Source organism: Musa acuminata, chromosome BXJ1-6, assembly GCF_036884655.1.
Source record: "Musa acuminata AAA Group cultivar baxijiao chromosome BXJ1-6, Cavendish_Baxijiao_AAA, whole genome shotgun sequence".
Taxonomy (NCBI): Eukaryota; Viridiplantae; Streptophyta; class Magnoliopsida; order Zingiberales; family Musaceae; genus Musa; species Musa acuminata.
Window position 1 is genome coordinate 6,191,443 of NC_088332.1, and position 14,027 is coordinate 6,205,469.

At 37.4% G+C, this 14,027-nt stretch overlaps 2 protein-coding genes across 3 annotated transcripts; both read right to left on the reverse strand.

Annotated features, from left to right (window-relative positions):
• On the reverse strand, window positions 1–6,158 carry LOC135675868 (peroxisome biogenesis protein 3-1-like). 2 transcript variants are annotated; one of them, XR_010514042.1, is made up of 8 exons: window positions 5,897–6,158; window positions 5,627–5,788; window positions 5,319–5,518; window positions 5,020–5,150; window positions 3,419–3,546; window positions 2,924–3,163; window positions 2,318–2,412; window positions 312–450 (listed from the first exon to the last, which is right to left on the reverse strand). XR_010514042.1 is itself a non-coding variant. In XM_065186461.1 (7 exons), exons 1-7 carry the CDS (start codon window positions 5,908–5,910, stop codon window positions 195–197), a joined length of 1,131 nt encoding a protein of 376 aa, XP_065042533.1. In that variant the 5' UTR covers window positions 5,911–6,158; the 3' UTR covers window positions 1–194. The 2 variants fall into 2 exon arrangements, 1 of the variants encoding a protein (XP_065042533.1); XM_065186461.1 differs by lacking the exon at window positions 2,318–2,412 and having other exon boundaries at window positions 1–450.
• A 5,238-nt stretch (window positions 6,159–11,396) lies between these two features.
• Window positions 11,397–13,891, reverse strand: LOC103988253 (TPD1 protein homolog 1-like). Its single transcript, XM_018827311.2, has 4 exons — window positions 13,777–13,891; window positions 13,023–13,250; window positions 12,814–12,918; window positions 11,397–12,138 (listed from the first exon to the last, which is right to left on the reverse strand). Exons 2-4 carry the CDS (start codon window positions 13,108–13,110, stop codon window positions 11,777–11,779), a joined length of 555 nt encoding a protein of 184 aa, XP_018682856.2. The 5' UTR covers window positions 13,111–13,250; window positions 13,777–13,891; the 3' UTR covers window positions 11,397–11,776.
• Window positions 13,892–14,027: the final 136 nt, after the last annotated feature.

Sequence of the window (14,027 nt, forward strand, 5' to 3'; positions counted from 1 at the left end):
TCAATGGAAACTCAATATTGAAAACCACTGACAAAAGAATAATCACTACATATACAATTTAACAGACTTGTGCACAACTTCCTTCTCCACTTATTCATCCCAGATTGCTGAGACTCCAATGGATGCGCAAGAGAGCAGCTTTTACAAAGAGCAGTTGCATCAACTAAAATCATCAGTTTCATTTCCTAATTCACTTAAGTTGCCAATGGCATGTTTGCATAAAGAAGAGTGTAGAATAGTTCAACCTCCGGTAAGCTTCGAACAGACTGCACAAATTTGTTGTCGCCGGGCTCACCGAGTAGAGGCAAGCTTAGCCATGTGATTTGCGGCAATAGTTTGGCCAAGGGAACTCCTGAAGAGCTTGTCCCTCCAACATGTATGCCTACATCCTCGGTCAGGATATCAACTACCTTGTTGAGAGATATCTCCAAGACGTTTCTAAAATCAGGACTGCAAGAAGAGTAATGCAAAAAGGTCATTCCCAGAAAACAAGCAAGCATATGGTAAATGGCACGAATTATAAAAAAGAGTAAAATACATTAAACTTCTACTTACATCAATTGCAACCTAAATAGATAAATATGTTCTGTAAGAATCTCAGCTTTCATCAGAAAAATATGAAGCAATTAGAATAAAAAAATCCATCGTATTTATTTTTATTTTTTTTACTTTACTGCATTTTATTGAAGCAATGCACTCCACTTTTTTTTTGTAGAAACAAAACTCATACAAAAATAACCTGCAATTACTAGTATCAACAGCTCTAACCTTCCTGAGGTCTACACAGTTTTATGTTCCAGCATGAAGCCTTAAAAGGTTATTCATACCATCCATGGTAAAAAACTGGAGGTCTAAAAGTACTTGTATACCATCAGCACAAACTTTCACATAGTTCTGCTAGTAAGCCTGATGCAGGATAAATTATAATGAGAAAAGGAAGTTTCCTTTTAAAGAAAAGAATAGAAAGGGGAAAAAGAGAGGAATAGAAAAAATGATAATAGGAAAAGATAAAAAAGAACAAGGATATTTATCAGACTTACTCCAGCTCAACAAGAAACCTTCAGGAACAAAAGTTTCATACCTCCATATGGCTTACATGTATACAATGAAATTATACCATCGAAAATTAAAATATTGTATCACACTACTGATAATATTATGTAAGATAAAAAAACCAATTCATTCAATCATTTTTTGGTTTTACAATTACATCTAAGAAAATAAATCATATACTAGTTCCTTTTTCAAAGGAGATAAATTTATTAGAATAATCTTTTTAGATGATTTGGAGAAATCTTTCTTTTACATAATATGTCCAAGTGATGGGCTTTCATCTTCGTTAAATGATAGAACTTTCTTGTAGAGTTGAAAACTTTCATCAAGATTTGTAAACTTTAATGAATCAAGTTTAAATTTCTTTCGTCTTTTTCTTTATTGGTTTTCCTTTTTCTCTTCCCGAACAATCTAGAAAATTAAAATAAAACCATGAAACTGTCATTTGACAACTTATGATTTTAACAAAAAAATATACTACTTAATAAAATTTATTCTAATCAGAGATAAACTAAAAATGGTCCCCATCAAAAAAGGTCTTGTTACCTTGGATTAATTGTTCGGAAATAGGGAGTGCTTGCAGAATATGATATTGTATTATCTATAAAACAAATGCATAATGGTTAAGATGGAGAGGTGCATCTCTCATTGGATGACCAATATTATAAATAAATTATTACGCTTTTCAGTAAGAATCATAGGTGGTTCCTCAACAAAAAAAAAAATCTTTAGGTAGTTGGGGAAAAATATATTTATATGAGAATGCTGAGATGGACAAGCAAAAGTCACTCCCAATGTTGCATGGGCATGATATGAAAGTCAAATAAGTAAACATATCAGTGTCTGACTCAGTCAGCCAAGAGACAAGTCACCAGGAAATGCATATTGAAAATATAAAAAACCTAAAAATATAAAAAAATGAAATTGCTTTATGAAATGTATAAATAAATAAAGTAAAAACTAATCAATTCTCAAGGAGTAGTGGAAGGTTCCCGGGGAAGATGTCAGTCCCTCTGCGTGTGCCTTATGCAAAAGCAGCAACTGTAGCAGTCAAGTTTGCCAAAAGAAAAGTATTTGGGTCTGCCATGGGGCAGTGTCAAAACAAGGATGTGGGCATGAATACATGGGTTTGGGATGGATTTGAGGTAACAACGATTGCTCAGATTCAGAATTACGGACAAATAGAATGATTGATGACATTTATTAGTCACACATAGCACCACATTTTACTTGAACAACCAACAGAACTAGTAATCAAGAATACCAGTTGCGCTTGATATATGTGAAAATCTGAATTTACACTCCAATGACAAGTACCATCAACATTTAAAAACCGAAGTTTTAAAGCCACATACAACCCTGCAGAAATCAAAATCATATTTAGATCTAATATAAAATAAGAAGGCAGATTAGTACATGGGACTCCCACTAACATAAGGTCTGAGATAGTATATGCAGACAAGTCAGTCTTACACTATAAGTAATTACATCACCCGAACCATGGTCACCCAGTTCATGAGAAAACAATCTTACATGACTCAAGCCTCATCCTCAAAGTATTTATCAAAACATGACATACATAACTGCTGAAAAAAAAAAAAACCACCAAATGTAGCTTCAACATATATTCAAAAATCAGAAGAAAATAGAAAGAAAATTCCAATAGGCTCCTTATCTAAATTAGCGGTCAACATGAACACAATAATTGTTCTTGCAACAAGGTCTTTTCAAAATTACACTGAGGAACTGGTTCTTTGTATTTTCAATGTCAATAATGGCATGCAAACTCTACTATATGTCCTTCGACAAATACCCTTGATGTATTGGTATATATGTATATATTAATTAAAACTAGAATATATTTGCATACCTGGAAAGCACAGCCCGAGTCTCAAATAATAGATGCTCAAGTTTGCTGGCATCCATAATAATAGAGGAATCATCAAATCCAGTGTCAGACATGGCCATCTGTTGCTTGTAGTCATTAACATTTTCAGGTACCACATAACTTAACCAGTAATTTGGTTCACCAATGTTCATGAACCTCTGCAGAATTTGGATCATCGTTTCACGCAGTTGGACAGCAGTAAAAGGCTCCTTAAGCTGCTTGCTGACAATGGTGCACAATGAAATAAAAAATTGTGATGTTAGCAACAAAGTCACACAATTTATACCTTGAAGACAAAGGTTGCATATGAATACAAGTGCAAAATGTTCCATACATGGTATTTTAATTATATCAAAGGTTTACATTTAATTATATCAAAGGTTTATATTCATGTATCATGAATATTCATGAAGAAAAAGAAAATTAATCATCATTTCATGCACGAAAAACAGGAATCAATCAGCATTAACTCCTTACTCTTTTAGAACTTCCCTAGCAGCACTCTGCATGTTCATAACTAGTGAATTAATTCCATAGGTAGCAAGATAATCTGCAGTTGCTAGAAAGTCTTGTTGACTATGCCTACCAAATGAATCAATCTCATCCTGCCAAAAAAAGAAAACACATGAATCATGTGTATGCTGTTTTACAGTATGTTAAACTGTAGGAAAAACAAAAGAAACAGCATACCCACTAAATGAGCCAATATTGAGTTCTATCATGGTGCATATTTTTATACCTTTCCTTTCAACGAAAGTGGGACAAGCTAAACCATTCACAATAACATAACCGAACTTTGATATGAAATACACTAATCAGCTAATCTATAATCTTCGACGCAACCAATGACTCCACAAACAAAATATTTGATGGATTACAAATGTTTTAGCCCTAGCTTTTAGCAACTATCCATGCTATATTACGCAATTAATGCACACAGTTCAAACAGCAACTTGATGCAATTAGCAGTGAAATAGGCTAAAGTTAAGTCTTAGTTAATTCTTAGTCAAGTTAAATCTGATTTTAAGGTGTAGTGCCTACTTTTTCAACAATTCAAATGAATTTCATTGTTATTTACAGTCACCATTCTAGAAAATACTTTGTTTCTCATTTTGAGCTTCACTAATATTTATGAGTAATACTTTTGGTATAATTCCAGTTAGTAAAGCCACTTAAACAATATGAACTGAGTTCAGAAACCTAAATGCCCTTTTAGATGAGTTTCAAGGGGACTAGGGATTTCTTAAAAAATGGAAGTCTTCTCCCATAAATTTGGCTTATGTAAAGATCAAAATTAATCAATATTTGAGCCTGTGAAGTTTATAAACAAGAATCATTACACAGATATCTAATTATCCTATGGCAAAATTATAGAGGTATGAAGATTGTTGAAGCTTTGGAGTCAAAGGACGGATAGTTGACTATCAACAGTGAACAGTTGTGCAGTAAAGCTAAAGATCTTGCAAGAAAGGACAAAACAGAAAATCAATTATTGGGAAGCCAAAGAACATATTTAGAAATTACTTCCTTGATAGGTACACTTGGGTTGGTATAAAGATCAACTTCGTAAAGCAATCCAACAAAGGTTTTAGAAAAAGAAAATGATCTAGGAGTAGAGAGTACTTAAAAAAACAATAATTTGATGTTCAGGATTATTTGTGCAGTTCATACATCATTTTAGGAGTGTCCTGAAGAATACACCAATCAACATACTAAATGCACAAATTGACTTACAAATTAATGAGACCTCTGAGAAATAAATTCACATCACAAAAGTCATCCAAGATCATACAAACTATGGAGAGAACTATATTAAGCGAAGGCTAACTAGAAAAACTAAGGATGCAGTGAGAAGTATGTAAAAATATACACAATATGCTTCTACTATTTCTAAAAAAGTATCATTCACAGCCAAATTGGTTGCAAAAATGCCCATCAGAAGGCAAGAATAAACATTAAGTAATAGATAACCATCAAAACAAGCACAAACCAACATATTCAGTATATCTGCATAAGTACATTCTGATACATTGTAAGTGGGCCTTTTGCACTTACAAACACAAGAAAAAAGCACCTACCAGAGCCTCAGAATTCTCAGAATCACGTGCAATCTCAACATAGAGTTGTCTCCCTAAAATGTTAACCTGAACTCTCACGTATAAGCAAAGCACTGTCATCGACCACAGTGAAGCTGCCGTTCTTGTGAAGCCTGAAAGAAAGAACAATTATTTAGCAAAAAAGGATCCCTCTTTGGGAAGAATGCTTGACTTTTTGAATGACCAATGGGACAAGTAATCTTAAGAACCAGCTCCATGGAAAAAAGCATGTTTGGTGACAAATGGGAACAGAAACTGAGACAGAGAGCGAGCAAAGATACTTAGAATTTTAAGTCTCTCCCACAGCTCGAGCTTCTCCTTGACGGCGAGAGAGCTCGAATGACCCTTCCCCTGCATTAGTTTCTCCGTCAGGTGTGAGAGGTCCAAATCCTCCGATATCCTGGATCGCAGGTAGTGCATCGCGTACGGCAGCGTGGTCGTGTCCGAAATCCTCTGGATGTTCTCGAAATGCGCGTGCAATCTGACAATTAACGACAGCAACCAACCAATCACAATAAGAAGCAAAGCAATAGAGGATTCAAAGGGTTAAAAATGAGAGAGTAAAAAAAAAAAGGGAGGAATTAATTACTGTTTCTTGATGAGCTCGTCGACTTGTCGAGCGCCGTCGAGCTGCCGCTCCAAGTCCGACAGTCTCCTGCTGTGACTCTCATAGAGCTTGTACACGAAATAACCGCTTCCCAACACTCCGAGGGAGATCAGAATCTTCCTCCTGTACCTGCCCCAGAAACCCCTGAATCGTCGCGTCCCGTCATTCAAAACGCAAGTTTTAGCACCGCAAACTCCAAATCACATCACAGCAAAGCTGATGGGAGCAGGAGGAGGAGGAAGAGGACACTACCTTAAAGAGAGCATGGCATAATTGGATGATCGAGGAGGCTTCTTGGTCTGGTCTGTGGAAAGGGAAGACCGAATCCCGCGGAAGGGAAGAGGGACAGAGAGGCAGGCACGAAGAACAACCGCCGATCTTTTTCTTCAAGGGATTGGGAGATAGATTCCTTCGGCGATCGAAGACAGGAAAGCTCGAGGGATCGATCGATCGATCGATCGAGCGAGCGAGAGAAGGAAGACAGCCAGTTTGCTCCACGATGATTCGATTCCTGCGTCCACGAGATGATCAGTGAATCACTAACCTATTTGGGCCGGACCGGAAAAGACCTGGGGGCCCATATTTGCAACAAAATCTCCGCCACTCGTGCCTTGAGCTCTCGTTGGCTGCTCATCAACCAGCCGTCAGATATCATGTGTTCGACGAAATGTCCACACGCGAAAGCCACAGCCCTCGCTCGCAGCCAAAATCCCGACTCAATCCGACCGTCCAACACATGATATCCGACGGCTGTTGTTACAATGGCCAAAGCAATAATGTTGGATATTTTCAAGCTTTATTTCAAGAATATTTAAAATATGGATTACTCGTTTAAAGTGATTTGTAATTACTGTGCTTAATTTTTTTTTAAATTAAAAAAAATATATGATGGATATGAAACATCTAAAATGCATATTCAAAGGAAACATCTCACACAAGTCAATTTGGATAAAAACTAGACAAAAATTTCTAGTCCCTCTTTTTATTTTTGTGTTAAAAAATCAGCAAAATTTATTAACATTCTTTCAATTTTGATGAAAAATTAGATTTTATGAGTTATTATCAAAATACTTTGGGGAATTGGAATAATAACATACGATCCAATATCGATGGACATGTTTTTATTTGCACTTATACTTTGAGTCATCATCGACAAATACATGAATCATATTGTAATTGGACCATGTAAAAAAGAGTTATTGTATTTAAATTTTTTGATGAACAATATACTGCTCATAATATCTATAGAACGATAAAAATTATTTCGAAAGAGTACCATTTGGTTTTTGAAATTTTATCAATAGGTTTTAATAAAGTGTTTATAAATATTGTATCTATTCCCCAATTTGACATACATCTTGCAATGTATTTTATATTAAATGTTTATATCATGTGTTGAATTTATATGTACAAAAGGGCCTTAAATATCTCGATAATTTTCTTTCTCTCATTAAGCAAATTATTTTATTAGTTGTGGACTTTAAAGTCCACAACTAATAAAAGAACATACTATATTTTATAAATTAAATATCAAAAGACCCACAAGATTTATTCAAAATGGAATGAATCAACCTATGAACTACTTAATAGTGTAAGACAATTAAGTTTATACTCACAACATTGAAATGTTTATAAAATATTTATATATTTTTTAAAATTTTAATGATGCAACTTATATTTTATCATCTTAGTCCTCATTTTATTTTTAATTATATATATTAACTATAATAGAGCATTAGAAAAATATGAACATGATACTGAATTGAGCATGAGGCAATGAAACTATATGAGTAAAACACTCTCTAAATATTCCAATGATTTACCTTATTATTTCTGTTTTTAGTCGTCATTGTCGTAGATTAGATAGCTTGCATGATTATTTAACTTCTTATTATGATTATTTATATTTTGATGTTGATATTAGTGAAAGAATACGAGAAGTTTTAAAAAAAAAATGATGGTTATTTTATATGATTATTATAGTACAAGTAATAATAATAGACAACAAAAGTCTTCTAAATGTAAGAATTGAGTAGTAAATTTTGTAGAGGAGCGAAATTATTATCTAACAACTTCTTTCGATTTAGTGATAACACTATAAGTAATAGCTTATTTGTAAGAATAATAAAATAATAATAATTTGATCTATCAATCAAAAGAATGATTGGGAAATCATCAGACGTATGAGCAATTGATGATTTTTTATAGATTCATTTTTATGTTATTATGCATATGAAAATATATGCACGTTTCAAAAGTGAAATTTTGAAATAAAATTATGACTTTTTTAAGTTAAATTATTCATAATAAAAATATGTTTTTAAGTTTAATTTGATTTCGATTCTCGAAAATCAAAAATTAAAATTATCGATTTCAAACTCAAGAGGTGAAGCTTACAATTGAATCTCTCTTCTCTCACTGTTTGAGGTATGCATAAAGTGATATCGAAGATTTCCCCTATCATTCGATCCAAATTAGGGACATTATAAGAAGGCAAGTATGCGTCAAGTGCAGGGTGGGTTTTACATGTCGCCCAAAGTATGTGCAACGCAATCAACGGGACGTATGTAAATGATTTGGCCATTCTCCAATTCTTGCTCACATCAACAGTCGAATACAAATGCCAAAGGGAGACAAAATTAGATGTGATTTGGTCATTCTCCAATTCATACTCACATCAACAGTCGAATGCAATCCCAAGAAAATTTCATTTTTTCTATCGGAAAAGAAACTTAGTCGGGCAAGGGAGATAAAATTAGATATGTTGTCACATTCAAGATTATTTTTTTTTTTTTCCACGAGTATCTCAGGAGCCAAAATAATATATATCATTTTATTAATATATATAAATTATAAATATTTATTATAATTTATTTATTCATCAAAACATAAGTCAAAAATAGTCATAGACATTATTAAGAAATGTATGAATGTCAACTCAAAAATAAAATTTAATTGAATCTACATATCGATAGAAAATGATCTAGTGTGAACACTAATATGAAAATCAAAGATAAAATAAAAAAGTTTCAACAACAAAACTCCTAAGTTATTTATAAAATAAATATATATTCAAAATTCAATCGTCCTACTACCGTATATCAAATAGAAGTACTTCCAAAAACTTTATCTTATGAGATGAGTTTATATTCTTCCAACAAGGGATAAAGATAAATATATATTGCACTTCAAACAACAAATGCAAATGCAGTAGTATTCCTCTCAGCAGTAGATGGAGGAACCGTTCAGCAATCAATGACTTACTAATTCTCAAAGGGAATAGAACTACTTGCCCTTGATAGGAAAAAAAAATCATCTCATATTAATCTTATTCATATCGAGATAAAATATTATATTAAAAAATTTTAAATTTATTTTATAAATATTATTAATATCAAATAATATTAATTATCTCCTAATTAACTTGAATCCTAGCTCAATCGATCTAATTGAACTTAATTTAATTAAAACCTACTTGAATTGATCTTTAATCCTCATTTAACCTGGAATCATCCAACACTCATATAATTTGAATTAAATTTAGTTTAATTTAAATTAAATAAATCAAACCGATTTGAAATCATCGATCTAAATTAATATTTGATTTAATTAATATTTAGACCCAAATCAAACAAAATAAAGGTAGAGAGCTAAGCTATATTGGGCTAGCTTATGTGCATTGCATATGGCCGAACTTGCTAGCTGGGCTTAACCTACAGGTTAGGCCTACTTTGCTGCCTGTGTCGTAGCTTGTAGGATGAGCCTGACATACTTACTGATTCTAATCCAAATCCTAACTAATTCTCTAATTCTGAATTATAGTATAATAAAATTAAAATCAAAACATCTACTCATTAAAATTGAATCATTCAAATATAATAAATAAATAGTATTGATTAAAAAAATAAAATTATATTAAAAAAATTATTTTTAATAAACTATTTTATAAATCTAATAGAAATAAGTATTAAGAATAGCATCATGCAAGCAACATAAAAATTTTAAAAAGTATATATAGCATGAATAATTATAATATATTTTAATATAAAAATTTTAAATATTTGAACAAATAGAAAAAAAAAATAGAAACTGAATATATCATGAATAATTATAACATGCTTTAATCAAAAAATAAAATTTTAAACACTAAAATATAAAAAAAAAAATAGAAAAGAAAAGAAACCTATCATTTCATACAACTCCTCATTTTCCAGAAATCACTCCCATTATTCTCCACCTAAGATAATATTTTTTTATTTTTATTTTTATTTTTATTTACTTTATTGATAAAAAAAAAAAATAACTGTTTCCTAAATCAGATGATTATGCCTAAATTTAAGAATTTGATTACATATACCCTTTAATTTGCTTCTTTAATCACCTTTCTATTTTAGCCCGTCCCTAATCTCCTATATAACCCATCACCGAGCCCTGGCGAAAACCATATAATATCAAGTGTTAAGTGCAGTAACGATCATGGCGGTCGTCGTCGAACTCATCTTTGTTGCTCTTGTTTCTCTTTGCATCATAAGAGGACGTGTCTTTTATGCTTCTCTTGGGTTCTCAGTAGAGAACTCCGTTGGGACGGTGTGGAGTTGCTAAAGCTTGCCGTGCTTGTTTCGCAGGTTTGGCTGATTGCAGCATATCGGACATCAGCGTCTCTCAGTCCAGCACGGGGAAGACGGTGAACGGGAAGCCGGAGTTCGAGGTGGTGATCTCCAACCGGTGCATATGCTCGCGGTCGAGTCCTGGATTCAACACCGTGGAGGCGGTGGACTCGCAGCTGTTCCGAACTTACTGCCAATATTGTTTATCATCATTATTATTAATCTCTCATAGTTTATAAGATTATAAGTCACATACATAATGACCGTACACCGTGACCTAATTCCACTAAGACTCCCCAATACTCTCAATGCAAATCATATTTGTAATCACGTCCAAGGGTTAATTTATCTTCCAACACATGTTTCCACCCTTAAATAAGGAATCCCTGTCGGATGCACCAAAGGTAATCACAATAGGTACCAATTAGGATCAATCAGCCAAGAGCAATGTGGTCACTTTTATGGGCATTTGGCGGCGATAGGAGAAGACAATAAATAAGTGGGTCTGATGGGTAGTGGGAGATCATTAGAGCTTGGAGTGGTGCTGCAAGCTGACACTAGCAGTGGGATATGAAGCCAAGACAACACATGCGGCACTAATGGATCCCAAAGGCAAGAAGGCCATTGGGGGTCCGAAAATGACACATCCTTTTAACAACAAGAATCCTTTCATGACCCCTAACCTTTCATTTTCCGCACACACAGAGACAGAGATAATGACATGCAGATTAGATGTTGCACACACTAAACTGTTCTAATTGCCTTACACTTTATTTTGGGGGTAATCCAAGTACTGTGGGCTGATGGCGGAGGGTACAATTTTTCATGACTCTATAATTACAACACCAACGAATCATAATATTTCAATTATTTGGGGGCGTGACTGCGGCCCCCACTGCACGCAAAAGGAGGAGCAGAAATAGACCCGAAAGCCCAGCAAACCATTTGCTTAATCCTAGTTTAGTTTTTGTACGAGCATGTACGAGAAGATACATACATAAAAGTGGTTCCTTGGATTACGAACGAAGTGGAGATTGCATGAGGGAACAAAGAGACAACACGAGGAAGAGAGAGAGAGAGAGAGCAAAGTCATCATGTCATTTCCACATTGAAAAGTATTAGCAGCGTATTTGCAATCTGTCACACGTTTCCATCCCCTGTCAACGCATGTAAACCCAAAATTAGCCAGATATGCGTTCTTTTATGGACACAAAAGATGCACGTGAGCCCCTGCTCACCACCACCCCACGTCCAGTTTAACTTGTACTCGCATTAACTACACTTCCCCCCGTCTCCATAACGAAGCCCAAAAGAGGCATCGGAGTCTACCTTCTCTCGCACTCTCTCTGACAACCTATACCGAGTCTGCTGCCAGAAAACGAGCGGAGACAATAAAGTTGGAGACAAAGCAGAAGATGGTCAGCATCAGCGGCAGCTAAAAAGGTTAGGCGGAGAAAAGGAGGAATCAAAAGCAACAAAAAGCTCTTCTTTTTTCTTTCTTTTGGGAGATTGGCTGCAGGCTGGTTTAGGAGGAGCGGATGCAGGAGGCGTTGGAGACGGCGAGGGGGTAGGAGAAGGAGTTGGCGTACTGAAACGAGATGGAGGAACCCGAGGGAAGGGGGCGGCCATCGTTGAGGAGGCAGTCGTTGACGCGGAGGCGGCGGAAGATGCGGGGGTTGACGAGACGAGCGGAGCTGAAGGCGCCGCAGGTGAGGTGGATGTGGGCCATGGCGCAGCCGCCACGCGAGGGGCACAGGTTCAGCACCACCACGGTGTACGTCGGGATCCCGCTGGGTAGCGGCGGCGTCGCCCCCTGGTGCACCACGATGTCGTCCTTGCTGCACCCGTCGCCCACCCGGTCAGTCGACGACGACGACGACGATGTACCTATCACATTCTTATCAGTCAATAACTTCGCAGTAGATAGGATAAGAAATTAGAAGCGACAGGAGACAAAGAAATCTTCGTTTTGTCTCCATCATGCAAGCTAAGACAACTTCTTGGCATTCGGCTTCCAAACTCTTATTATACGCAGGAGTGCGGCCGCATCGCATACTTAACACTGTAGGCCATGTACGAATGCAACATAAGCTATTATATCTCTAGACTGTATGTTTCACGATTTAGATCAATTCTGTAGTAGACGCTGAAGCCAGAGACCGACGAGAAGAAGCTGCTGCTTTACCACTAAACTAACCGGAAGTGACCATACCAAACCGTGTCCTCCACTAAGAGAAAACGACGTGAAGGTGGAAAGGTAAACAAGGGACCGGCAGGACGTCAGACGAAGAGGAGGGAGGGAGGGAGGGCGACTCGTCATCGCGTTCCTTCCCACTTCCCTTTTCCGTCGTGGGCATCGACAAAGACGCACGGAATTGGTTCGTGGGCTACTTCCGTGGGCGGGCAGGAGTTGTCGTCTGGGAGGCGGTGGCGCTCGCGCCGTGGGGGGCAGTCGTCGTACGAAACCACCTGCGGGTCCTACCAGATAACAGGGACGGAGATCGGACGGTTCGGGGACAGCGATTTGTCTTAAGCTAACGGTTGGCGTAACAAGAACAGTACCTTCGTCGACTTGGAGGAGCTTGCGGTTGGAGCCGGAGCCGGAGCCGTGTTGCTCGGATCCGAGTCCGATCTCCCTTTCAGCATCTACTCGCTGCCCATAAAAACCTGAGGAAGAAAAACAAAGGAGAAAAAAAATTCTTATTTTTAAATTAAAAAATCTGAAAAAAAAACGGTGACAGGAAAGATAGAGAAGGTGGTTTTACACCGACCGACGGTGAGCAGAAACAGGAGCGTCACAACAGAAACCGATATCGCGGCCGCAGCCGCCGCGAAACGCCGCCTCGAGACGCCACTCATCCTCCGCCTCGAGACACCTAAACCTGGCTACTTGGTTCGCTGAAGTGACTACTCGTAGTGCGACGAGCTCACCAAGAGCTTAAGCAACCCTCGTCTTCTCGATCTTTTCCGCTTTAGAAACCCTTCCGTGAGGCTTGCAGCTGCAGAAAAAGGCACAACGAATCAGTATCATGGAGTAAGAAAGGAGGAGGAGGAGAAGCGATTCGACTTGAAGACGCCTCGGATGTGGAGCCGGAGACCACCACAACAAGCAGTGTCGATCGATCGATCCCATCGCTACCTATGCTCTCCAAGATGGCACTAAAGGAGGTCCTCTTCGGTTGATGGAAGACCATCCGTGGCCTCTCCCAAGTCTTCCCACTTCCGGCATGCGACCTCGGGACTCGAGGGCTCACGAGTACAACCCCTCCGCGACGAGGGCTTGTCCCTCGGACCAGCAACAGCGTGGGAAATCACGCGGGGTTCCACAGCGGGAAAAGATCACGCAGAGGGGACGAGGAAGAGAAGGGCCTCCGACGTCGATGGAAGTAGCACGAGAATGGCAACCAAAGGAGGTACAAAACTGATCCCCAAGATATCCATGGCTCCGATCCGAGCTCAACGAAACTCAAAAAGGACAAGAACAAAGGTCGAGAGAACGGAGGACTTTTTGGCGAAAGATCGAACCTTTGGGGGGCGCACGGGAAAGGAACAATCGCCGTGGGGAAGCGCGCTAGCGATCAGATGGAGACCGAGAGACGAAGTCTCTCTCCCCTCCTCCCTCTCCCTCGTTGTCGTCCGACCGAAGGGAGTGTAGCGTAGCGTAGGCGTATGGCCTGCGAGTCTATTTATATGGACGTTAACCCGGTTTAGCTTTTGTAGTTGAGCCAGCTTAAATCTAACCCGGCTCAGTGTTTGCGTTAAGCTTCCACTTGTTA

Bases quoted from the DNA above. Each gene is read 5' to 3' on its own strand.
- LOC135675868 (XM_065186461.1), bottom strand. The intron at 5,151-5,318 runs GTATCTTTGCTC...TCTTTCTTTCAG, and splicing joins GGAGAGACTTAAAATTCTAA to GCTTCACAAGAACGGCAGCT. The intron at 3,547-5,019 runs GTAGGTGCTTTT...TTTTTTTGGCAG, and splicing joins CTGAGAATTCTGAGGCTCTG to GATGAGATTGATTCATTTGG.
- LOC103988253 (XM_018827311.2), bottom strand. From the start codon at position 13,110: ATGAGTGGCGTCTCGAGGCGGCGTTTCGCGGCGGCTGCGGCCGCGATA. The intron at 12,919-13,022 runs GTCGGTGTAAAA...TTTCTTCCTCAG, and splicing joins CCTGTTTCTGCTCACCGTCG to GTTTTTATGGGCAGCGAGTA. The intron at 12,139-12,813 runs GTACTGTTCTTG...AGAATGTGATAG, and splicing joins GCTCCTCCAAGTCGACGAAG to GTACATCGTCGTCGTCGTCG.